We start from the raw sequence: 25,382 nt of genomic DNA on the forward strand, positions 1-25,382 counted from the left end.
GAGTGTGATTTGTCAGTGATATCTGCACTGGGCGTGGGCACCAGGAGTGGACTTCCACATGCCAGGAATTTACCTCTCCATGCTAGAGATATGTGGAGGGACTCCTTTAGCTCTCACTGCCTCCTGACCATTTTAGCTAACTAACAAGCCCAGTGTCCTAAGCTGTTGCTATCTGTCAGGAAGGACATTGTCAGTGTTGGCACAACCTCAGTCAACCTGGCCTTCTGTCTCTTGTAGGCAAATCCTGAGCTGTCTCATTAGTGATCCCTGTCACTGTAAGTCCTCAGAATGTTCATGAAGTGCACACGTGCCCCCGGGGGCAACCTGATAGAATGCCTTCTGGCCTGAATAATACTCTCCACTTTCTCCTTGCCAGAATGCATATTTGAAACTGCTACATGCAAACACAACCCTTAATGGAGAAAGAAATCTAGCATCACTTCTCTCTCTCACTTTATGCTGAAATCCAGAGGAAGTAGGTTAGGATGTGAAGTGCTATGCATATGCTCCCCTTTATTGAGTGATTATTATTTTCATGATTTTTGACTAGCATTGTGGAGTCATTGCACAGACTGACACACTTGTATCGAATCCCCACATTCATATTAAATCATTAGCATGGAAGGCTTTCTGTATTCACTAATGTCTCCATATTTTTCCCTTTGCACAGGCCATGGAAATGCAAATTAAAAAACAGTTTCAGGACACTTGCAAAGTACAGACCAAACAGTATAAAGCACTTAAGAATCACCAGTTGGAAGTTACTCCAAAGAATGAGCACAAAACAATCTTAAAGACACTGAAGGACGAGCAGACGCGAAAACTGGCCATTTTGGCGGAGCAGTATGAACAGAGTATAAATGAAATGATGGCCTCTCAAGCGGTAAGTGCTTAGGTTTGGTGCCACATCCTCAAGAGCTTTGGGAATCAAGAAAATTCAAGATCCAGCCTTTTCTTCCCAAGATGGTTCTTGCACAAGTTTAGGGTATTGGTGTTTCTCTGCCCCAAGAACTGAGGAAATGACGACGCTGAATAAAGCCAAGCCGACGTGGACACTTGCTGGAGTGTGTCATATAAGCTGGAACTCAAGGAATGACACGCTATAGCAGACCTGTGGCACATAGGGACTTGGAGGGCAAGATGTGATAATAGCATATATTCATTCATCCAAGATTCACTGACAAGTTCTTCTCAACTAATGTCAGGCACAAATGAATGAGACATAGTTCCTTATGGAGCTCAGAGTCAAGAGAGGAAGGCATATACACAGACCCACTCACTCGGTAAAATTTTCCCAAGCCTCTGGGTTCAGTTCTCTACTGGGCCCAAGAGCAAGTGATGAGCTAGACAGACCATTGGTCTCTGTTCTCACACTTGTCAGTCAACCAGAAGGTCAGATAATTAAACAATAATAATAATAATAATAAAGCATAGTGAGTGCTTTGAAGTGGAAGGTGCTAGAGGCTCTGGGAGGGTTAGTTTGGTCTAAGGAAAGCTTCTCAGCAGGAGCCAACAGACTTAAAGGAATCCATTGAAGTACATAGGTTTTTATACTGAGGGAAAGATCCAAACAATAGAAAGTGTGCATATGAGCACTGAACGAACTTTGATGTGAGCCCAAAGTTCAAGGAGAAAGATTGTGGGAATCCAAAATGGGGAGGGCATGAAGGTCTCGGTTAACCAGGAGTGGGAGCTTGACTGTACTCCAGTGATGATTTCACAGGGAGATGAGCCTTGAAGAGTAACAGTTTATCAAACAGGCACAAGAGAAAAAAGTTGATCCTGGTGGAGGACACAGTTTAGGCAAAGACTCACAGGCCTGAAAGATGACAGCACATTTGAGAAACAATAAGCAGTTGCTGTGGCAGGAGGGTAAAATGCTTGTTTAAAGAAAGCAGGTAGGTAGTCAGGGATCAGATCCGCAGAAGCCAGGAGTCTGTACATTAGTCTCTAAGTAACTGAGAACAGTTGGAGCCTGATTTACAAGGGAAGTAACAGGATCAGATTTGTGTTCTAGAAATATGTTGGCAACGATGTGGCAAACAGACAATGAGACCTGTTAGAAAACTATCTTTTTTTTTTTTTTAGAGAGATTTTTTCGCTGTAAACCATGTGTACTCGCCAAAGAGAAGGAGAGAGAGAGACAGAAAATGAGAAATCACCCTCCAGGGAGGATGGTCATGCTACAATCCCTTCTCCTCCATTCTCCTCTCAGGATCTTGGTTACACACGAACACACACCAAGTGTGAATTTTAAGCTGCCAGGTCTAGGACTCGAACCACAGTCTACTATGTGGGAGTCCAGTGACACAACCATTACGCCATCTGCTGATCCCAGGAAACTATCTTAATAGTGTAAGGGGAAAATAATGAACACTTGAACTAAGAGAGAGCATGCTAGTGAGGGTGAGGAAGGGAAAGGACTTGAGAAAGATTTAGGAGGTTGCATAGACAGAACTTAGTGACCAATTTGAGAGAGAGGTTTGACAACAGAGTGAAATAGGTCAGCATTTTACCAAGACAAACAGGAAAGTTAAGTTTGGATGTCTGGGAAGATAAATGGATGAGACGTGGACATGGTTATCTGAGTCACGTGAGTATCCAGATAGATAGGTACAGACATGGAAATCCATAGTTGGGAGGGGATGTCGGAATTGCTGTATGAGAGCAGCAGTAGCTACAAGGAAAAGAACTTTTCCAAGAATAGGAGATAGTGAGGAAAAGGTCTAAAGACCGGTCTGGTGGACCCAAATCTCTGAAGGCTATGTAGAAGTAGACTAAAGGAGATGAATTATCAGAGACACAGGAGGGGAACCAGAAGAGAGCATGTCACAGAAACCAGAACAGAAGTTTCTAATCGAAGATCTAAATGTCCCAGAGGCCAATTAACATAATCAACACTGAGGTGTCTGTTGGATTTAGCAGTCTTCTCCATTGCTTCTCAAGGCCATCCGTGAGGCTGTGGGAATGAGATCAAAGAGTTATTATCAAGTGAGATAGAAACTGTAAGTGAGACTGCTTTCCCCAGATGCTTATCAGTGAAGAAGAGAAGGAGAGCTGTAGCAAGAGGAGACAGTGAAAGGAAGAGGTTCTGTAAACTGGGTGAGGCTTAAACATGTTCCTAGGCTGGGGATGGAAGCTCATGCATCTATCTATCCATTCCCCAGCCAGCCAGCATACATTTACCAATTTACCAATAAACTTACCAAGTAAAGGTCTGCACTGTGCCCAAGGCAAACCAGGATACTGTGGCAAATGAGATCATCATGGATCGTATCTGGATGAAGTTCATAGAAGAGCAGAAAAATAGACATAGGAAAGTCCACTCCGTGTAATGGAAGAACAGGTGCAAGTTGCCAGCTGAGTGTAAGATATGAGAGCAAGCTAGGGCTAGAGAGTGGGACAGCTTCAGTAATGACTGGGTCATCAAGAAAGTCATGACACATTTTTGCATAGAAAAATACATCATGACTTTCCCGATGACATAATATTTAGGCCAAAGAACTGCATGTGTATGGAAACCAGCAGTTAGCGTAATGGCTGTGTCTCTGGATTCCCACGTAGTCGACCGTGGTTCGCGTCCCGACCCAGTGGCTTAGAACTCACGCCGGGCGCGTGTGCGTGCGTGCCTAAGATCCCGAGAGGAGAATGGAGGAGAAGGGATTGCGGCGTGACCATCCCCCCTAGGGGGTGATTTCTTGCTTTCTGTCTCTATGTCTCTATCTGGCGAGCGCACGCGCCCTATAGCAAAAACTTCTCAAAAAAAAAAACTGCATGTGTAAATATAGGCAAGACAGTGCTGTGTTTTGTTTGTTTGTCTGAGAGAGAGAGATTTTTGCTATAGGGCGCATGCACTTGCTGGAAACAGAGAGTGACAGAGTGACAGCGAGAAATCACTCCCCAGGGGGTGGCCATGCCACAATCCTTTCTCCTTCATTTTCCACTTGAGATTTTGGGCAGTGGTACTTTTGAAGAACCCATGGGACTCCATTATGTTTGGAATGTAGACAGTTAGGAGACCAACATGAGAATGAGAATATGACTGAAGAGGTGAATAGGGATGGGATCATATAGGGGCCAAAAGGCTTTGTTAAGAACTTTAGTCTTCATCCTAAAAACAATGGGGAGTCATTGAAGAATATTAAGCAGATGCCTGACATCAGATTTGTATTTTGAACAGTCATTCTGGTGACATGTTGAAGAGTGGTCATGGAGATGACAAGAGTGAATACAGGCAAGGCATTTGTGAATTGCCACTTTTACCTGGGCAGGAGGGAGTTATGACTAGACAAGAAAAGGGATAGTCAGGATAGAGGGGGAGGGGATTAAATCTGGGAGCTTGACAAAAGACGGAATTGAGAGCACTTAGTGATGGAGCAAATGTGCAGAGTCAGGCATAAAAGATGACTCTTACTCTCTGGCATGACTAAAATGGTTGATGATGGTTAAAAACAAACCAAGAAAAGGAAGTGGGACAGACTGGGGAGTGAGACAGGAAAGAAAATGAGCAAAAGAAAACATCCATTTGAGGATGTCTCTAGTAGATTGGAAAAGCTAGTCTGGACTCCAGAAGAGAGGTCTGAAATACATGTAGGTGTAGGAATCATTCTTCAACAATTTTGTGGAAAATGGAATTAAAGTATGAGGTTTTTGGTTTTTGGTTTTTGGTTTTTTTTGATAACCAAAGAGCCTTTACGCTCACCAGAAAGAGACAGAGAGACAGAGGGAGAGGGAGAAAGCACCCTTCCTGCCATGGGCGGGTGCCTATGCCACAATCCCTTTTCTGTTTCTACATCTTGTTGGGATTTGAGGCATGCACACACACACATGCCCAGTGGTTTTTATCAAGCAGCCTGGGCTGGGATTTGAACCACATCTTGTAATGTAAGATCTGGCTCCCTTAACCACTGTACAACAGGACTGGCCCAGTATGAGTTTATTTTGCTCCAAAAAAAAAAACATTTTAAATCTATGCATAGTTTTTTCCTAATATGCATCTTCTGGGAATTTATTGAAGACTGCTTGTAGATCATATTTGAGGATTTGGGAATAAATGAGATTCCCTTTTTTTTTTTTTTTTGGAGAAGTTTTCGCTATAGGGCATGTGCACTTGCCAGACAGACAGAGAGAGACATAGAGACAGAAAGCGAGAAATCCCCCCCCAGGAGGGATGGTCATGCCGCAATCCCTTCTCCTCCATTCTCGTCTCGGGATCTTGGGCACGCATGCACACGCACCTAGAGTGAGTTTAAGCCACTGGGTCCGGGATGCGAACCGAGGTCAACTACATGGGAGTCCAGTGACATAGCCATTAAGCTAACTGCTGGTTCCCTAAATGAGATTCCTTAAGAAAGTTAAAGAAAGAAGAGGGCCCAGGACAAAGTCATAAGAAATACCCACATTTCACAGCCACGTAGGTAGGGACTAGCTGAAACAGTAACCAGAGTAGAGAGGACAAAACCAAGAAGGTGTAGTATCTCAGAAGGCAGAGAAAGAGTTCAAGAAAGAAGGGCCAGTCAACAGTATCAAATATGTCTTGGGATGGAGGGAGGATCAGGTAAGATAAGGTCCACTTTAAGATAGCATCAGTGGGACCAGATTGCATAATGGTTACATCGCTGGACTCCCACATGGCTGCCACAGTTCAAGTCTCGGATCCAGCCCCTTGAAATTCATACCAGGTGTGTGTGCATGCATGTGTGCATGCCCAAAATTCTAAGTGCAGAATGGAGGAGAAGGGATTGTGGCGTGGCCATATCCCCAGGGCATGATTTCTCACTTTTCTATCTCTCTGTCCTTGTCTCTCCAGTGAGCACACATGCCCTATAGCAAAAATTTCTCTTTAAAAAAAAAGATAGCAACAATAACCCTTCTGTGAGCAATAGGCATAGAGGGTTAGGATCCAAAGGAAGGCAAGGTGAGGAGTGCAGAGAGGTTTAAGGTAAAGAGAGGGGAGAGAGCTGATGGAGACATAGAGCTTGACAGAATTTTTGTGTTGTTACTTTTATGTGTGTGTATGTGTGTGTGTGTGTGTGTGTGTGGTTTTAGGTAGGGTCTCACTGTGTTGTGATCCTCCCACCTCAGCCTCCTGAGTGGCTGGGACTGTAGGCATGTGCCATCAAGCCTATCCTACCTTTTTAGGGTAAGCCGTGAATCAAACTAGGGCCTCCCATGTGGCTTCAGCCTGCCAGGCATCAGTGCCCAGAGCATGCTGCTGTGGCTAGGCCTTATCAATCCATGTATTCTCTGTATCTGCAACATTGTCTGGCATACAAGTGTTAATGAAAGACGATTAATAAGATAGAATGGGGATGGATCAGGAATAGAGGTTCTGTCAAGGCTGTGAATAAAAGACAAGAAATAGCCTTTCTTCTGAGACAGAAATTATAATTACAGCTTTCTCAACTGCTTACCATGTGCCCAGCACTGTTGAAAGGATTTTATAGGTGTTTTTTCATTGGTGTGAAACTCTTTTGAAATAGTTACTGTTTCAACCCAAATTTACCTATGAAGAAACAGGTTTATCGAAGTGAAGCCACTTGCTCAGGGCAGGAGTTGGCAAACCTTTTCTGGGAAAGAAGCAGACAGTAAATATTTTCGGCTGTATGGACCACAGGGCCTCTGTCACAACACTACTTAGCTCTGCATTATAGCACGAAAGTAGCCATAGGATATACATGAATTGGTGTGTCTGTGTCCAGTAAAACTTCATTTATAGGGACCAGCAGATGTGTAATGGTTACATCGCTGGACTCTCACGTAGTCAGCCATGATTCGAGTCCTGGACCAGAGGCTTAAAACTCACACAGGGCATGTGTGTGCATGTGCCCAAAATCCCAAGAGGAAAATGAAGAAGGGATTGCAGCATGGCCGTCCCCACTGGGGAGTTATTTCTCGCTTTCTGTCTGTCTGTCTGTCTCTCTCTCTCTCTCTCTCTCTGGCAAACACATACACCCTATAGCAAAAAAAAAAAAAAAAAAAAACACCCACTAAATTTAAAATAATAGGCAGGAGACTGACTTTGGCTCATGGGCTATTGTGTGCCAACCCTGGGGTTGGTGGTGAGGTAGAGGGAGTCATGTAGATAAGCAGTGGTAGAACTAGGATTCAAACCCATGTGGGGAGGAGTCTATATGTTTGGTCACTATGAACTATATTATGTGCCTCTGTCACATTGTTTTCTTCAATGTAAGCCACTTTAGAACATAGACATGACATTTAGCTATACTCTTACAAAACTTTTTAATGGATGGCAGTGTGTGTAACTTCGGGCGATGAATACCAAATACTGGAATATCCTCTGATTTCTAGCACCAGGCCTTGTAGGGAGTCAGAGCTGATAAAGAGCATAGTCACTGCCCTTAACAGCAGAATGCAAGAAACAGAAGAAAGTGGAGATGCTTCAGTGGCCTAAACTGCTCTGAGGATGAGCCCTTTACCCACTTGGCCAGGGTTTGTAACAATTACTGTAGACAAGTAGAGAAAAACAAAGGATTCATTTCCTTTATTGCCAAGGAACTTCCCATTTCAAGAGGGATCAATAGCAATCCTCACTGGGAGCCAGTGAAGCCTTTGGCATTTACCTGTAAGGCTGTTCCTGCTGCAGATTGACTACGCGGTGTCTAGTGTCTCTTCTCCCATCATATCTCATCAGGGAAATTAGAAGAGAGCCATTTATTCCCTATACTGTTTTTTATTATTATTAATTTTGCTGTAGGGCACATATTCTCACAGGAGACAGAAAGAGAGAGAGAAAGAAAGGGAAAGTGAGAAAGCACCCTTCCCCCCCCCAGGGATGATAGTCATGCCTTAATCCCTTCTCCATTCTCTTCTTGGGATTTTAGACACACACACACACACACACACACACACGCACACACAGCCGCTGGGTCTGAGACTTAAACTGCGCAGTTGGCTACGTGTGATCCAGCTGCCTTAACCACCATGCCATCAACAGGCCTGTGGTGAGTATTAATGAAAGCTAGTTAGGATTAATTATTAGAAGGCATCTTGGAAATATGATAACGTAACTGATGTCACATTCCTTTTCTACAAATTCTAAAGATGCAATACAAATAACCCTCTAAAATTATTCTAACAACATTTCAAAAAGTCATTTCTGTCAGTAGAAATATATCTGTAAAATGGAGAATAAATATATGGGAACATGCAGATAAACTCGGAAGACAGACTCTGTAACTCAAGGGTTATAATTTCAGTATTCAGTTGAGATGAGGGACCGCTGAATCTGGACAGTACCAAGCCAGGGACTGGGCGTCATATCTCTAAAATGACCCTACTAATGACCCCAAACCTTGAACTCTTCTAGTTGAGAGGAGAGTGACATTCCTGCCAGCTGGCTGGTCCATTCCCACATGGGAAGTGGGTATTTTAGTAGGTAAAACAAGTTCAGGTACTGTAGGGAGCTTTGAAAACTTGCCTAGGTGCCCTTAATGTGGACATCACTGTTTCAAACCAGAATATGCTTTTCAAGATTCTCAAGGCTACCCAGTGTGGGGAAGAGGTTTTGAACCAGAGTTCAGGATTGGATGGTGAGCAAGGTATCTTGTTTTGTGTGTGTGTGTGTGTGTGTGTGTGTACGTGTTTGTGGAGAAGTTTTTTGCTATAGAGCGTGTGCACTCACCAGAAAGACAGAGAGACAGAGAGCGAGAAATCACCCCCCAAGGGGGGATGGCCACACTGCAATCCCTTCTCCTCCATTCTCCTCTCAGGATCTTGGGCATGCACGCATATGTGCCCAGAGTGAGTTTAAGCCACCGGGTCCAGGACTCGAACCATGGTCGACTATATGGGAATCCAGCAACATAGCCATTATGCGAACTGCTGATCCCTTTTTAAAGTTTTTGTTTTAAGTTTTTAAAGTTTTTTGTTTTTTGTTTGGAGAGGTTTTTTGCTATAGGGCACGTGCGCTCACCAGAAAAACAGAGACACAGAAAGCGAGAAAAAGCAAGGTATCTTGGGTAGCCAACTTGAGACACCAGAATTACAGCTAGGAGTGCAACAGTACTGTGGTCTAGTCCTCAAGTTTTGTGGGTATCAAATGCATTTTTTTTTTTTTTAGAGCTAAGCATTTTTAAATGGTTTTAGCATTAAAAAAAAATCTAAATATGGAAATCGTCTGGGCAAATGATAGTAGCTACTATTTATTGAACATTTAATATGCATCTAGAACCATGCCTAGGATTTTATCTGAATTCTTTCATTTAATCCTCATAACAGTCTCAGGCAATAGGAATTTTAGTTATTTTTCTTGAGGTGAAACAAACAAACAAACAAACAAACAAAATAAACCAGAGAGATACCCCTCTGGGTGACATATCTAAGTCAATGATGTAGCTGGAAGTCAGGGTCAGGTATGTACCACCAAAGTCCATGGGCTTAATCACTACAACGTATAGCCTGCCTGATACCTGCTGGTGGGGTTTAAAGCCGTACTGAAAAACATGTGTTTTTACAACTCTGTAGCCCTTTGCACAGACTCAAACTCACTGGTTTTGATCCTAACTCTGAGTGTACCCTGGTCATCTATTTTTCTGAGAGAACCCATTTTGATCCCAAGAAAGAAACACCTTCCGGCGGGCACCCCATGCCATAAGTGAGGGCTACATTATAGTGTATGTCTTCTGTGCCCATAGTTACGGCTAGACGAGGCTCAAGAAGCAGAATGCCAGGCCTTGAGGCTGCAGCTCCAGCAGGAAATGGAGCTACTCAATGCCTACCAGAGCAAAATCAAGATGCAGACAGAGGCACAACATGAGCGTGAGCTCCAGAAGCTGGAGCAGAGGGTGTCTCTTCGCAGAGCACATCTTGAGCAGAAGGTATGACCTCTTAGGGTGGGTTCTGCGCGGTGGGGTGGAAAGGGCATGGTGGTTATACTCCTAACATCCCCAATCTACAGGCCAGCATGTCAAGGCTCAAGACAGTTGTTGGCATCATTTTGATCCACATCCTGACCCAGCAAAGCCCTCAGCCTTCACGACCATAGGAACAGCATGTGTTACTGGATAATTGATCTGACACATGGAAAGTGCTGTGAGCTGATAGCATAGCTGTTCAGCATGGCTGAAGAAGCCAAATGCAGATTTGGCTTTTTGGCTATTTTTAAACAGAATCACCAGCAGGGCTCTTAAAAAAAAAATTAAAACGAAGATCGACCAATATTGCCATGCATAATAAATGTTGTCCCAATTGAAATATTCATTGCCTTAGATATTCTGAGGAATATAAAGTAGAAGAGATTTCATAAAAGCATCTCAAAGCTGTTAAGCATTTATTTGCTTAACCAGTTATTTGCACTTTCTTTCAGGAGTTCCCTGAGACTGGTGTAACAGACTATTTTCCTAGTTCCTGTTCTCCAACTAGATTACTAATGACCCACCAGGCGTTGGGCTCTCTATGGGAAAACAGCACAGTCTAATTGTGCTGGAGTATGTCTTTTCCCTCTCCTGAACCACCTCTTGCTATCATGACACTGACCTAGATCAGCCCAGCTGCTTGGCTTACTGGACTGGTACTGCTAGCCCCCAGGTGGGCCCGATTCTTGTGAGCAAGTTTTTTGTTTTTGTTTCTTGATTTTTTTTTTTTTTTTAATTTTGCCAGAGGTTCTGTGCTCTCACTGGGGAGAAACTGAGAGGAGATATATATGGAGAGCAAGCCAAAAAGCACTCCCCGTGGGGAATGGTCACGCTTTAAGCCATCTCCGTTTCTCCTTCTTTAGGGGATTTTGAGCATACATGCATATGAGCCTGGAAGGTTTCTCAAGCAGCCAGATCTGAGACCTGAACTGTGTAGTTGGCCATATGGGATCCAGCCACCTTAACCACCGTACCAGTACCTGGCCCCAAGCAAGTTTTAAATGTAATGGATTAGATATTAGATATAGGACATCTAGCACAGGACACTGGCTGCCCTCCCCAGCAGTCTAGTTTCTTTTTCATCCCTGTGTGTGTACATGTGTGTAGCACTGCGTGTGGGTGCCCATGGGGAGATCTTTCCATTAAATAGTTCTTTGTGTTTATTTCAGATTGAAGAGGAGCTGGCTGCCCTTCAGAAGGAACGCAGCGAGAGAATAAAGTACTTGCTGGAAAGGCAAGAGCGAGAGATTGAAACTTTTGACATGGAGAGCCTCAGAATGGGATTTGGGAATTTGGTTACATTAGATTTTCCTAAGGAGGACTATAGATGAGATTAAATTTTTTGCCATTTACAAAAAAAAGAAAACAGAAAAAAATTCAGACCCTGCGAAACCACATTCCCCATTTTAACGGGCGTTGCTCTCACTCTCTCTCTCTCTTACTCTTACTGACATCGTGTCGGACTAGTGCCTGTTTATTCTTACTCCATCAGGGGCCCCTTCCTCCCCCCGTGTCAACTTTCAGTGCTGGCCAGAGCCTGGCCGTCTCTTCTATTCATAGTACACGTCACAGTATTGATGTGATTCAAAATGTTTCAGTGAAAACTTTGGAGACAGTTTTAACAAAACCAATAAACCAACAACAAAAAAGTGGATGTATATTGCTTTAAGCAATCACTTATTGCCACCAATCTGTGAAAGTAAAGCAAAAAATAATAATAATAAATAATAATAATAAATGCCAAGGGGGAGAGAGACACAATATCCGCAGCCTTACACCTTAACTAGCTGCTGCATTATTTTATTTTATTTTATTTTTTTGGTATTTATTCATCAGGAATAAAAAAAAAACAAAGTTTTATTAAAGATTGAAAATTTGATACATTTTACAGAAACTAATTGTGATGTACATATCAGTGGTGACATATTATTACTTTTTTGGGGATGGGGGGTGGGTGGGGTGAAGAGATCTTGTGATTTTTAAGAACCTGCTGGCAAGAGTTTAACTTGTCTTCAGCATATTCTGATTGTATCATAATCATTTTCTGCTGTTGCAGAGGATGTGAATACACTTAAGGAGCTCACAGAATCCCAGTAGCACAAATTGGGCTTTGGCAAATCGTGTATTTTGTGTATAGAAGGAATTTAAGGAGAGGTATTACTTATTTTCATATTGTATTTTAACTGTTTCTCTGATCAAATTTTTTTACTTCCTCCTCCTGTCCCACCCTGCCTCCTTCCTTTTCCAATTCAGTATTTGGAGTTCAACGCTGTCTCTCAATCAGATCATCTTGATCTTTTTTCTTTACTTCCCTCCCCCTTCCTAAGTCCCATATCTTGGTCATAAATATTGCATTATTCACACTTTCAAACTGTGTATTTTCTTACAATAAAAAATGATGAAAAAAAAAAGGCTTTACTTCTTTTGCATGCACTTTAAAAACCAACCATTTTTCAGGTTCCAAGAAGAGCATGATAACTGTCAGAGCTTTTAATTATATTTGTAAATAAAAGTGTTCATCACATCGCCTTGCTGTGTTATTGTAGCAGGAGATTTCCCTTCTAGGTACACCAGTGAACCATACAGAGGGAGGGCTGTTTTCCTGGAAGCCTTCTTCACCATGGCCTCAATCCCTCCTTGAAGAGCTGCCCAAGATCATCAGGTAAAGCTGTGTCATCCAAGTCCATCTCAGGTCTGAGAGTCTTGCACTGTTTGATGTGGTCAAGTGGCCAACTGCCCCTTTTTGCCCTTAAGAGAAAAAGGAGGGCCCATTCCATGGCACAATGGTAATGGTCTGCTCAAAATAAGCCAGATCCCAAATGGCTACCATGGTTCAAATCCCTGGCCTGGTCAGCCTGAAACTTTCTGGACATTTGTACGAGTGCCCAAGATCTGATGGGCTGGAGAACCAGAGGAAGGGGATGGTGACAGGACCAGACCCTGTGGAGGGTGCTTTCTTTCTCTAGTACACACACACACACAAAAAAAAAATCATGAAGAACAGAAAAAGGCACACATGCATACACACACACACACAGAGATTAACATGCCAGTCGTGTGGGAGCATCTATTGCTGAGAAGTGGGGTACCCTCATAAGCAGGCTATGGAGTAGGTTTTATAATCAAATATGTGAAACAAGGCTACTGTAATAGTAAGTCTCCCTCCCCTCAGATTCTTTTGGTAGATTTTTTTTTTTTAATTTGCTAGAGGGTACACACATTCGCCAGAGAAAAACAGAGAGGGGAGGAGGTGAGAAAGCACCCTCCATGGGGGTTAGCCATGGTGCAATCCCTTATTCTCTATTTCATTCAGGATCTCAGGCATGTCTACACACATGCTGGGCATGTTTTTCAATATGTCAGGTCAAGGACTTGAACCACACACTCGACTGAGGGATTGACTGCCTTCACCACACCACAATAATTGTGTATGTGTAACAATGAGATAGTAAAAACTGTACCTTCAAATGGGTTTTAGGGTCAGGACAGTCTCAGTTAGATCCTATAGTTTCTAAGTCCTGGGCATTGAGAATTGCTGTTTAGAATGCAGACCTGAAAATCATTCTTGGGTCCTAAGATTCATTTAGCACAGACAGATGTCATCAGTCATGTTCAGACTGCAGCAGAAAGGTACACTCGGAAAATAACCAACATGGGTTAGTAGTTATCAACATGCATTACCCCAATAATAAAGCCTTTAAAAAGTATAGCCTAGGGACCAGCAAATGGCATAATGGTTACATTGCTGGACTCCCAAGTGGTTGACTGCAATTTGAGTCTGGGACCCAGAGACTTAAAACTCACACTGAGCCTGTGTTTGTGCATGCCCCAAATCCCAAGAGAATGGACGAGGCGGGATTGCAGCATGGCCATCTCCCCTGGGAGGTGATTTCTCACTTTCTATCTCTCTGTCTTACTGGCAGGCACACATGCAAAAAAAAGTCTTTAAAAAAAAAAAGTAAAAAGTATCGCCTAGTTTTCTAAGCAGTTCAATTCACTGAAGATTCTATATCAGATATCTGAAAATTACATTGATAAAAAGATATATAGTTATCCAAGAAATTGGTAATGTGTATCACATGCTGATACTCAACATGATGGAACATTGTTCTGGGTCAGTGGTGGGGTGGGGCCTGAATGGAGACCTGACTGCAGAACACGCTCCCAGGACATCTATACTTCCTGTAATCTATTAGTAATTTCTCTCTGTGATGGGTACATCTGTATCCATCTAGCTTGTGAAAGGTGTTAATTTTTTAAATTTTTTTCTCTATTCATGATAGCATGCAAATGAGCACCCTTTACAGGGTCTGGTCAGACTGATATCCCCTTCCTCCAGTGAGTGCTCTAGCACAGCATGCCCAGTGTTACAGTCTGACTGGCCAAGGATTCAAAGTGCAGTCCCCAGTGTGAGATCTGGCTTCCCTGTGATACATTACTGCTGTGCCATGGAGCCGGCCCTAAAAAGGCTTTATTATGTCTGTGAGAGTCAAGGTTGCTCTTTATGAAGTTTTCTTCTCCACAAGCTTGTCAGTGATGTGTCCCAAAGCAGAGTTACCAGAAGAAGGAATGTGGGTCCCTGCTCCTCACACCTGGTACAGGCTGTCTTCTAACTCCTAACACTTACCTAAGGAGGTAGTGGAAAAGGCAGGGACTAGGATGGCAGCAAGAGAACGGGGATTAGAGAGCTACTGGGTGTCCTGGGTCCTTCCAGCATGTACTGAAGTTCCCTGAGTTAAAAAAGACGACTTATGCTGGGGACGATGGTGCGCACCTGTGACCCCAGCTACTTGGGAGGATGAGGCAGAGGATCATGATTTTGAGGCCAAATTGGGTAATAGAGAAAGATACTGTCCCTTAAAAAGAAAAAAAATGAATTACAAATCTGTCATGAATATTAGAAAGGACTGCTTACCTTTGGTTTATAATTATTCACTGAATGTTTACTGAACACCTTCTGTTTCCTGGGCTAGACGTGAGCTATATACATGTATCTCAGGCAGGTGAGAAGCCCTGTTCTAAAGGAGCTTACGTGGGGGGGGGCGGGGGGAGAAAAAGCATCAACAATATTTGTGATAAATAAATGGTTTTACCTGGTAATAAGTGCTGTGAATAAAGGGAAAAAACAAGGGTTAGAGAGATCAGAAGGCTGGATGGTGGCATAGAGGTAAAATGTGACATCCTACAGGCTGACCCAAATGGGAGGCTTCCAGGTTGTGTCCAGAGACCTCCTTGAGCAGGCTGGGCACACCACAGGCCCATGACCCTGGCTGTTTGAAGCTGGATAGATCACTCCATCAGGTCCCTGTTGGGGATGCTAATCCTCCTTCACGTTCTCTCTTTACTCATGGAAGAAATAAGACTATTTCTTTCAGGTTATTCTCCAACCCTGTGAAGTAAATAAGAGATTGGGCCCCTCATTTCCCTTCCCACTCTTTATTTTTTGGTGTTTGCCACAAAGTGAAAGGGAGAAAACAGCCCAATGGTGAATGGTCATACTGAACTCTCTTCTCTCTCCCTCCCTTTGTGATTTTGGGCACACACACGCACCTGGCATGTTCTCAGGCTGGCAGGTCCCGGACTTGCACTCCAAGGTCAGCCATGTGAGATCTAGCAATCTTAATCATTACATTTCAAATAGGGAAGTTGGAATTGGCATCCCAGTGGACTTGGTGGTTATATTTGGGGCTGTGAAGCCAGAGATGGGTTCAGAACCAGTCACTCTCTTCCTAACGAGGTGCCCTTGGGCAAGTTCGCTTGGTCTGATGTGACAAGTGAAACATGTCACTTGTTTCTAAGATTACTCATCTGTCTTTTCTTTTTTTTTTAATATTTTTTTTTGGAGAGTTTTTTTCGCTACAGGGTGTGTGCACTCGCCAGACAGAGAAAGACATAAAGACAGAAAGCAAGAAATCACCCCCCAGGGGGGATGGTCATGCCGCAATCCCTTCTCCTCCATTCTCCTCTTGGGATCTTGGGCACACACGCACACGCGCCTGGCATGAGTTTTAAGCCACTGGGTCTGGGACGCAAACTGCGGTCGACTCCGTGGGAGTCCAGCAACATAGCCATTACGCTAACTGCTGGTTCTCCTAATCTGTCTTTTCATATAGACTTTTTATATGAATGTCTTTTGTATATATTTCACTATCTTTGGCTGGAGTGTTCTTTTTCTGAATCATTTCAGTCTATTCCTGCTTTAGATAAGGAAGCTAACACACTATAGTTACTCATTAATAAGACTATATAACTAAAGAAGTATTGGGGACCAGCAGTGTAATGGTTACGTAGCTGGACTCCCATGTAGTCGTACATGGTTCGAGTCCCAGACCCGGTGGCTTAAAACTCACACTGGGCCCATGTGTATGCATGCCCAAGATCCAGAAAGGAGAATGAGGAAGGGATCGTAATGTGGCCATCTCCCCTGAGGAGTAATTTCTCACTTTCTGTCTCTCTCTGTCTTTCTGGCAAGTGCATGCACCCTATAGCAAAAGTCTCTTAAAAAAAAAAAAAAGTATTATATTTGTGATTATATTGTGGTTAGCAAACCAGGAGCTTAAGAGAAAAAACAGTAAATGATTTTAAGTATGCATAAATATCAAATTGTCCAAATGTTTAAAGTTTGAGATTGGTCAGGGTATGGAAAAGCAAGTACTTTCATATAACTCTGATGTTAATATCATCAGTGTGACCTTTTATAAAGGACAATTTGTTAGTATCAGAATAAAAAATACCTATCCTTTGATCTAATTTCAATACTAGAAATTTACCCACAAAATTACTTGCAGAAGCATTTTATACATATAGAAGAACATTCACTGAGATCCCAGGGTTGTGTCCAGAGATTCCCCTGGATACCCTGGGAGTGTACCCATGATCCGAGGCTGATTGAGACTGGATAGATCATGAAGAGACCAGGTCTCAATGATCTCTCTCACACACACTGAAAAAATACACTAAAAAAAAAAACCCAAAAACCGTAATAATGTTCACTGAAACTTTTATAGTAGTGAATAACCAGATATAATCTAAACCTCACAGTAGGAGACTGGTTAAATATACCATGGAACATCCATAAAACCCATTATTTGTTTAAAATAATGATATGAACAATGTATACAGACTGTAAAGTTAGACTTTTCAAGAATATATATGTTGATATACTTTTTATTTTCTTCTGGAAGAAAACACAAAATACTCAGTAACTTGTGAAGAAAACTATGTAGAAAGTGGGTAGGGTACATTTTCTTTATACTGTTTGATTGTCTAGCCACATGAATATATTACTTGTCACACTTTTTTTTTATGTCAACAGGACAGTTACTTTCTTTTTAACTTTTATTTTACTAAACTTTATTTTTAAAAATGGGCCAGCAGGTGGTGTGGTGGTTAAGGTGCTGAACTCCCACATGGCTGACCAAGGTTCGAGTTCTGGATCTGGTGGCTTGCTTTCTCACTTTCTCACTGGTTAAGTTAAAAAAATAATAATAAATAGAAAATTCTTCTTTTGAAAATGAATTTTGAAATCCTAAAAATTAAAACCAAATTCTATCTACTTTATCTCCCCCACATATTACATACATGAGAGTTTCAAAGTTTTTTTTTTTTTGAGAAAAAAGCACAGCAGTGAAAGGTAGGGTATAAGGTGCCAGTACTGTAGCCTAATGGTTAAGGGAGCCAGATCCCACATGTTCAATGGTGGTTCAAATACATGCTCTGGAGGCTTGAAAAACAAACTGGGAATGTGTGCCTACATGCCCCAAATCCTGACAGGAAGGAGAAATGAAGGGATTGCTGCATGGTCACACCCCATTAGAGGGGACTTTCCCCCACTCTCTGGTGAGCACACATACCCTCTAGCAATTAAAAAAAAAAAAAAAATCCATTGAAGGGAAAGGCCTAGTCCTGCTTAGCCCCTGTCAAGTCTAATTTCCCATCAGAGACCAACTACAAATCACGACATGTACCCTCAGACACCCCTCTTCAGAGATGGCAAAACCAGTGACCTTCTTGCCCTCCTACCCACACCCCCACCTTTCTGGTACTGATTCTAGGTTGTAACCTACCAAAGAGAGGTGTAAACTATTTCTTGGGCATTATTATAGTGTTTGCAGATGACTTCACCAAGAGGTTTTCAACCAGTTTTCTTTCTTTTTTGCCAGAGATGTATGCTCACCAGAAGATAGAAAGACGGGAAGGTGAAAGAGCATCTCCCCCATCCAATAGAGAACTGTCATGCCACAATCCCCTTTCCTCCATCTCTCCCTCCCTTCAAGACCTTGGGCACACACACACACGTTTAGTTACAAGCTAAAGGGTCTAGGACTCAAACCACAGTCATCCATGTGGGTTCGAGCTGCCCTAACCACCATGCCACCAGCTGGCCCCCACCAGCTTCTTTAAGACATCATTCTCAGGTCAAGAGGATCATTTATTAGAAACAAAGGTGTTTCGGAGCAAGATGTGGTCTAAAGTTTTATTTACTTTTTTAAACATAAGTTTGAACAGTTGGTCCTGCTGTATTTCAGTGGCACTTACAGGAGGACAGACCAGACGTGTGGTTCCTGGATCAAGTCCCATTTGCTGCTGCTGATCAGGGATAGGGCTACTCAGCCTTAGAGGTTGTCTCTTGAACTCCCCCCATTTATGAAACCCAAACCCAACAAGGCAGAAAGATCTGGAGTCCTGGCATGTTACCTCAGTGTTTTATTTTTTATTCAACTATTAGCAAACGGCAGAATCAACACAACACTCAGCAACTCCAGATGGGCTTTTCCTACACGAATGAAGAGTGATCAGTGTGACAGGCACAGAGGCCAGGACCCCTGATTACTGTCACCTGGCACTGCTGCCTATGTAAATGGCCACCCCCTTAAAGCTCGCTAATGGAGCCAGAGCGGCATTCTGACATCTATTCTAGCTGTTCAAGATGTACCATGGTGGGTTTAGCCACGATGCCAGCCTCTAGTTGTCTGAGTGAGAGACAGCATCGTGAGCACGTCTTAAAGATGCAGGGATCATAAAGGCAGAGGCAACAAATTTTAACTTCCCTTAAAAAATTCTTGTTTCTGTGGACCTAAGTCCAGAATTAGGCCTGACAGGTGCTAAGCAGGACTGGGCCTCCCCACTTTTGTTTTTTTGGTTTTAACCTGGATTTTTTTTTTTTTTAAACTCTGGGTTGCTATTCTTCTATTAACAGTTCATGACCCCATGATATCAAAATAACCCTCAAATTTGATCTAAACATAAACTGGGGTATGTGAGAATCATGAAGGATAGACAGCAGGAAAAGTCACCCTAAACCACTATCTGACTGTGCAAACAGGTTGGGGGGAACAGGAGAAATCTACATGCATCACTGAACTGGAGAACACTGTGTGGGATGTCAGAAGGCTCCCATCTCAAGCTTCCCCCTACTTCCCGGACAGCTGCTCGTACAATTTGGGCACATAGTCATCCCATTCAGCCTGGTAACATGTGCCAGCCACCGGGGGGCCGAGCTCATACTTTTTGCGGAAGGATGCCACCTTGAACTTGCCACGGTGATCTCCAGATCGGTTGCTGAGGATGGGCTCATCGCACTTCAGTGGCCTGGCCTGCTCGTAAACCAGCCAGACATAGCGGTGGAGGCCTGGAAAGAGAGAGAAAGGAAGACGGATACACACACGCGGAGGTAAGCTGAGATGGAGATGGAAACATCACTCACTTCCACTGAATGTTTCAACTTGGAGGGACCCAGACCACCCTATTTAGGCTGAGTCAGGTTGCTCCCCCACTGAAAATCACCCAGTGGTTCCCCACTGCAATTGATGATACCAACTCCAAATCCTTCATTCTGGCCTCTAATAACCTGTAGGATCTAGCCTTTTCCACCCGTCAAGCCTCACCTCCTACCACTCTGTTCATTCATCCCACTCAAAAGCCTCTAGCCTATCTCAAGTCATCCGTCGCCACTCCTGTCAGAATGCCCATTTTACTTGTTACCTGTGAAGGACGCCGCAAATCACTGATTGGGTGCCTATCATACCACAGTCAAGCTTTCAAGCCTCAGAGAGAACATTCTCTTTCTGTCTATAAGACTGACTTAATTAGAAAACTAGAGATCTGCTTTGAAATGGCCCAAACTCACTTTAACCAAGTAGCAAAAATGTTTTAAAACCAGTCAGTGGGACCAGCAGATGGTGTAGTGGTTACGTCGCTGGACTCCTACATGGCTGACCACAGTTAAAGTCCTGGACTCAGTGGCTTTAAAATCACACTGGGTGTGTGTGCCAGCAAGCAAATGCGCTTTAAGGCGAAAAACCTCTACAAAAATAAAATAAACAATCAGTGGGCCATCCCTGGGGTGGTGAAGACATTGGATCCCACATGGCTGACGATATGATTCAACTCCCACTCCCAATGGCTTAAAAACACTGGGCGTATGTGTATGGATGCCCAAAATCCTAAAAGGAGGGAGAAATAGAGAAGGGATGGTGGTGTGACTATACTCCATGGGAGGTGCTTTCTTGTTTTCTCTCTCTCTCCCTCTCTGTTTACACACTCTAGCAAATTAAGAAAAAAAAGAAAAAAAAAAGAGAAAAAAAAAGTGTTCAAGCCTAGGGGAATCTGGGTAACAAGGTCACATAAGAACCTTCTAGGATAATAGAAATGACTTGTTTCTCTTTGCTGGTTCTAATATGGGAGTATGCATTGGTCAAATCCACTGACTGAACCCTCATGAATTGTGCATTTATTATATGGAAGTTATATATTTCTACAAGAATAAGAAGAAAAACCAATGAGTCGCTGAGGTTTTTTTTTTTTTTTAAATGAGAACAGAGCTCCTACTTGAGAGAATTGCTTTATTCCCATGTGTATACTTCCCATAATTAAACTGCCTAATTTTATAACTGCCCTAGAGAACCTAATAGATCCCTGGGAAATCTGTCCTTTTGTCTTTCTGTTATAAATGCACGAGAGAGCGCGAAGCCATCTGAAGCTTCTGGGTCTACAGCTTGACCAGGAGCCCATGACCAACGGTCCTTGTCAGGGACCTGCTTTTCTCTCCCAGACTAATCCATGGCTGGACACTGTGTACAGAGGCTAGTGTTCTGCCAGGCCATGCTCACCACTATTTCTTTATTCTGGCCGATGGAAAGGGCCTACAAACGAGCAGCAGGCAATAACACCTCTCCTGCCATTGGTTCAGGAAACGCTTAGCCAATCTGGAAAGTTCTCAGTATGGTACTATCACTATCTGTCTCTGTATGCCCCCTTATATTTTATATGATATCACAATATGATATATGGGTATATCTGCAATAATCCCATTAAAGTCTTCTAAATCTTTTCAAGATACCAAGCTAGATTTCTGAGACAAAGAGGGAGCTATAGAGACATAAAAGGCACTTTTAGAGCCGGCCCCATAATTAGTGGTTAACAGAGCTGGATTTCACACGGGTGGCTTCAGTTCAAGTCTCGACCAAGTAGCTTGAAAATCATACCGTGTGTATGTGTGCACACACACACACGCTCCAAATCCCAACAGTATGGAGAAATAGAGGAAAAGGATTGTGGCATGACCATGCCCCATTAGACAGTGCTTTCTCTTTCTCTCTCTGTCCCTTTGGAGAGTACATGTACCCTCTGGTGATTTAAAAAAAAAAAAAAAAAAAAAGGCATTTTTGGGGCCAGCAGGTGGCATGGTGGTTAAGGCACTGGACTCCCACATGGCCAAACATGGGTCAAGTACTGGACCTAGTGGCTTGCTTTCTTACTCTCCCTTTCTGTCTGTCTCTGGTCAAAATCGAAGAATAATGGGACCAGCAGTTAGAGTAATGGTTATGTCGCTGGACTCCCATGTAGTTGACTGCAGTTTGAGTACTGGACCCAGTGGCTTAAACTCACGCCGGGCATGTGTGCGTGCGTGCCCAAGATCCCAAGAGGAGAATGGAGGAGAAGGGATTGCGGCGTGGTCATCCTCCCGGGGGGCAATTTCTCGCTTTCTGTCTCTCTCTGTCTTTCTGGTGAATGTACATGCCCCACAGTAAAAACCTCTCCAAAAAAAAAAAAGAATGTTAATAAATGAAAGTAGAAATAAATCTTTTTAAAAAGGCATTTTAAATATTTATTTCATGAGAGAAAGAAAGAGAGGGCCTCTTCACAGCATGTCACACCACAAATACCCTCTCCCCCAAGCCTTCCAGACAGCCAGGATCACAGGTGTGCCCCAGGCACACACGACATGTTCAGGTGGACGAGGAGCCAAACCTGGGGACTTCCTATGTAGCTCCAGTATCATGCAGTGGCATCTGCCACCTACCATGGCTGGGCCCGAAGGTGATTTTTCATGATTGATGTGGAAAACTCGAAGATTACACAGAGCAAAGGCTGAATAGAGATGGCTTAACTGTGCTGAATCCATGCTCAGCCCCCAAAAGGCCATTCCAAGCATCCTACATCGCTTCCTTCACACCCACCTCCCTGCTTAGCTAAGCCTAGGGGCCAAGAGGCAATTTCACACAAGGGTTTGTGTGACCAGACCTGAGGTTCCTTGTGACTAGGCCCAAAGCTCCAGGCCCCTGAAGGCAAATGCCCTAGAAGCGAGCTGAGCTGCTTAGGCCCCAGCAGGGTAAGGGCTCTCACCAAAAAATAAAATGTTCTAAACCAAACTAAAGCTGGCAGAACTTTGGCCCAATGCCAATGTGCACCCAGGCTCCCTTCCCGCCTCCCTCCAAAAGCAGCCCTCACTGACCTGTGCCCTTGGGAGGCCCAGATCCCACGTAGTCGGACAGCACTGTGCCACTGCTGATATCATTGCCCTTCATGTTAACCACCAGAAAATGGTGCCATTCCCTATGTGGAGACAAAGGACCGTCAGCACCACAGGAAATTCCTGTGCATTCACTGTACACCTGGCAAACATGCACTGAGCACTTGCTCCTTGCCAGGAAACAGCGATGAACAAGGCACACAGCCCCTGGTTTCCTGGCCTGGACTCACCTTCTGTGCCTGCAGAAAAAAAGACCCAGGCCCGCCCTCTCTCCTTCCCTCCCAAACAGGGAGGGAGAGGTCTAGGGCAGAGGTCAGCAAACTTTTTCTGTAAAGGACCAGAGAGTTATGGGCCACACTGTCTCTTTTACAACTACTCAACTCTGCCTCATGGCGTGAAAGTGGCCCAGACAATAAATAAATAACCACGACTGTATTCCAAAACAACATTTTAAATTCGATTTTATTTATCATCATTATTATTTTAATTTACTACAGGGCACGCACAATCACCAGAAAGAGACAGACAGAGAGAGAGAGTGAGAAAGAAAGTCTCTAGATCTGGGACTTGAACTGTAGTTGGCCACATGGGAGTCCAGTGCCTTAATCACCATGTCATCTGCTGGCCCCCCAATAAAACCTAATTTATGAAGTAGTACTCATCTTTTGTTTTTCCTCTAATCATTTAAAAATATAAAAGCCTTGGGGCCAGCACATGGCTTGGTGGTTAAGGTGCTGGACTCACATATGACCAACCATGGTTCAAGCCTTGGACCTGGCAGCTTGCTTTCTCACACACCCCCTCACCCATTTCTCTCCCTGGTGAGTGCATGTGCCCTATGGCAAATTAATAATAAATAAAATTTAAAAATACATATATAAAAGCTATTCTTAGCTCATATAGCTTTTCAAATACAGGCCACAGGAAGATGTGGTTCTTGGCTGAAGCTGAAGTTTATAGACTCTTGCTCTAAGGAGTAAAGGGGTAGAAAATGCTCACTGGCTGAAGCACAGGCATGAACGTCCCAAACCAGGCCTACCCCTCCCTGCCCAGCAAGAGACTTAATGCCAACTTGCCTGTATTTGGGATCCTTCCTGCTGGGAGCATCAGGGTCTGTCAGGACCAGGGTGTAGAGTTTACCGGAATCAAGACCATCCCATGCAATACTGGTGGGTCTGTTCTTAACCTGTGAGAAGCAACCAGCTTGGAATTTAAAAAATCAGAAATGCTGGAAAAAAATACTCCTTTTCTGATCTCAGATACCACAAAGGTAAAACAGTGGATTATGAATAAAAGTTACTGTGTACTGCCCCTACTAAAAGTCAGCGGCAGACATTTTACATCCATTACATGGTTTAGTCCCAACACCACTAGCAAGTTATGAACAGGAAGAGCTGAGGCCAGGATTCCAACCCCAGCACTGGGTCCTCATCACTACAACCTTACATTGTCTGGAAGGACAGCCTCTGGATTTGGTGGCCAGGTAGGTACTTGGGGCCTGCTAAAGTGAAATCTCCATTAACTGGATATTTAAAAGTGCACAAAAAATGAGAAAGTCAATGGGCGGAGAGGCTGGAAAAAAGAGGCTTTGTCAGCCTCCAATTTGGGCACTGCATATTCAAACATCCAAAACAATAAACTCAGTTAACATCCCAAACCATGGGAGGTCAAGGCAGTTTATTCACTCCACCATCCGGGGCTTCATAACCAATGCCTGGTGATGCCCTCCCCCTCCCCGCCACCCATGGGGAAATCTAGTTCCTCCACTTTCAGTAGCCCCAGCCATGGACTCAGAGGCCAAACGGTAAAACAAGGCCGTTGCCTTCGATTGAGCTCCAGAACCTTCTCACCTTTGGTGGCAGCTCGCTCTTGACTGCTACGACAAAGGAGCACTCGTGGGCAGAGGCAGATCACCAGTTACATAATGCGTCACTGGCTCCAGGGTAGGGTATTTGTCCTCCAAACTGAGGCCTAACATGCTGAGACCCGAGGGGAACTGAGGGCCCATGGGCGGCCACAGCTTACTTCGTCCCTGGCACGGCTCCCTGGCCCTGCCCTGGCCCTACCCCGGCCCTGTCCCCGCCCTACCCGGGAGTTCAGGGCTGTCCCTATGCCCTGGACCTTGAAGTCCAGAAGAAGGAGCATAAACTTTTCCCGCAGGCAGAACCCGGCCAGGCACGCCACAGGCCGGGTTCCCAGTGCTCAACTGGCCCATAGGTCCGCGGCATGGGTGCCGCAACCTATTCCCTCCTGGACCCCAACACGCGCAGGCTGGAACGCCCCTCCATGCCCCCATCTCCACCGTGTCCCGCCCTCCAGCCCGCACAGGCCTCCAAGTCCCAGGTCCCTGCACGCTCGCCGCCCGAGGGTACCTGGGTGGGCGTCAGCACTTTGCCCAGCTCGTCCACCTCTGCGCCGGCGTAAGTGACCTGCAGCGGGTGCTGCGGCCGCTCGTCCACTTCCTGCAGGCTCAGGGGCCCGGACCACTTGCTGAGATCCACCGGCATGGCGGGGGCCACGGGGGGGGGCAGGTGTGGTGCCGCAAATTAGCCGCAGGCGGCAGGGACCGAGAGCCCACGCGAGCGCACGCGCTTGAGCCACCGCCCCGCGCCGCCCCGCCCAGCGCCTCCAATCACCCGCGAGGCTGAGCCCACTCTGCTCTCTGATTGGTCAGGTCAGATAGCGCGCGACGCCTGGCGCTGCGGGGTCACCGCAACCCGCCACTCGCCGCAGCCGAGTTGTCTGGGCCGTGG

General features: G+C 44.4%; 2 protein-coding genes across 2 annotated transcripts in view; one reads left to right on the forward strand and one right to left on the reverse strand.

Annotated features, from left to right (window-relative positions):
• TAOK3 (TAO kinase 3) overlaps positions 1–12,287 on the forward strand; it is a 220,125-nt gene extending 207,838 nt beyond the window's left edge. Inside the window, exons 19-21 of the mRNA XM_006151557.3 lie at positions 671–883; positions 9,657–9,839; positions 11,045–12,287. Coding sequence (XP_006151619.1) covers positions 671–883; positions 9,657–9,839; positions 11,045–11,206 — 558 coding nt within the window. The 3' untranslated portion in view covers positions 11,207–12,287. The remainder of the gene's footprint in view (positions 1–670; positions 884–9,656; positions 9,840–11,044) is intronic.
• Positions 12,288–18,337: 6,050 nt separating this feature from the next.
• PEBP1 (phosphatidylethanolamine binding protein 1) lies at positions 18,338–25,155 on the reverse strand. The gene is made up of 4 exons (XM_006151558.3): positions 25,002–25,155; positions 23,706–23,815; positions 22,612–22,712; positions 18,338–19,506 (listed from the first exon to the last, which is right to left on the reverse strand). The coding sequence occupies exons 1-4, from the start codon at positions 25,134–25,136 to the stop codon at positions 19,289–19,291; spliced, it is 564 nt and encodes a 187-aa protein (XP_006151620.1). The 5' UTR covers positions 25,137–25,155; the 3' UTR covers positions 18,338–19,288.
• Positions 25,156–25,382: the final 227 nt, after the last annotated feature.

This window comes from Tupaia chinensis, unplaced genomic scaffold, assembly GCF_000334495.1.
Source record: "Tupaia chinensis unplaced genomic scaffold, TupChi_1.0 Scaffold000320_1, whole genome shotgun sequence".
NCBI classification, from domain to species: Eukaryota; Metazoa; Chordata; class Mammalia; order Scandentia; family Tupaiidae; genus Tupaia; species Tupaia belangeri.

Bases quoted from the DNA above. Each gene is read 5' to 3' on its own strand.
- PEBP1 (XM_006151558.3), bottom strand. From the start codon at position 25,136: ATGCCGGTGGATCTCAGCAAGTGGTCCGGGCCCCTGAGCCTGCAGGAA. The intron at 22,713-23,705 runs GCAAGTTGGCAT...GTCTCCACATAG, and splicing joins AGGAAGGATCCCAAATACAG to GGAATGGCACCATTTTCTGG. The intron at 19,507-22,611 runs GTCAGTGAGGGC...CTCTCTTTCCAG, and splicing joins TGGGCCTCCCAAGGGCACAG to GCCTCCACCGCTATGTCTGG.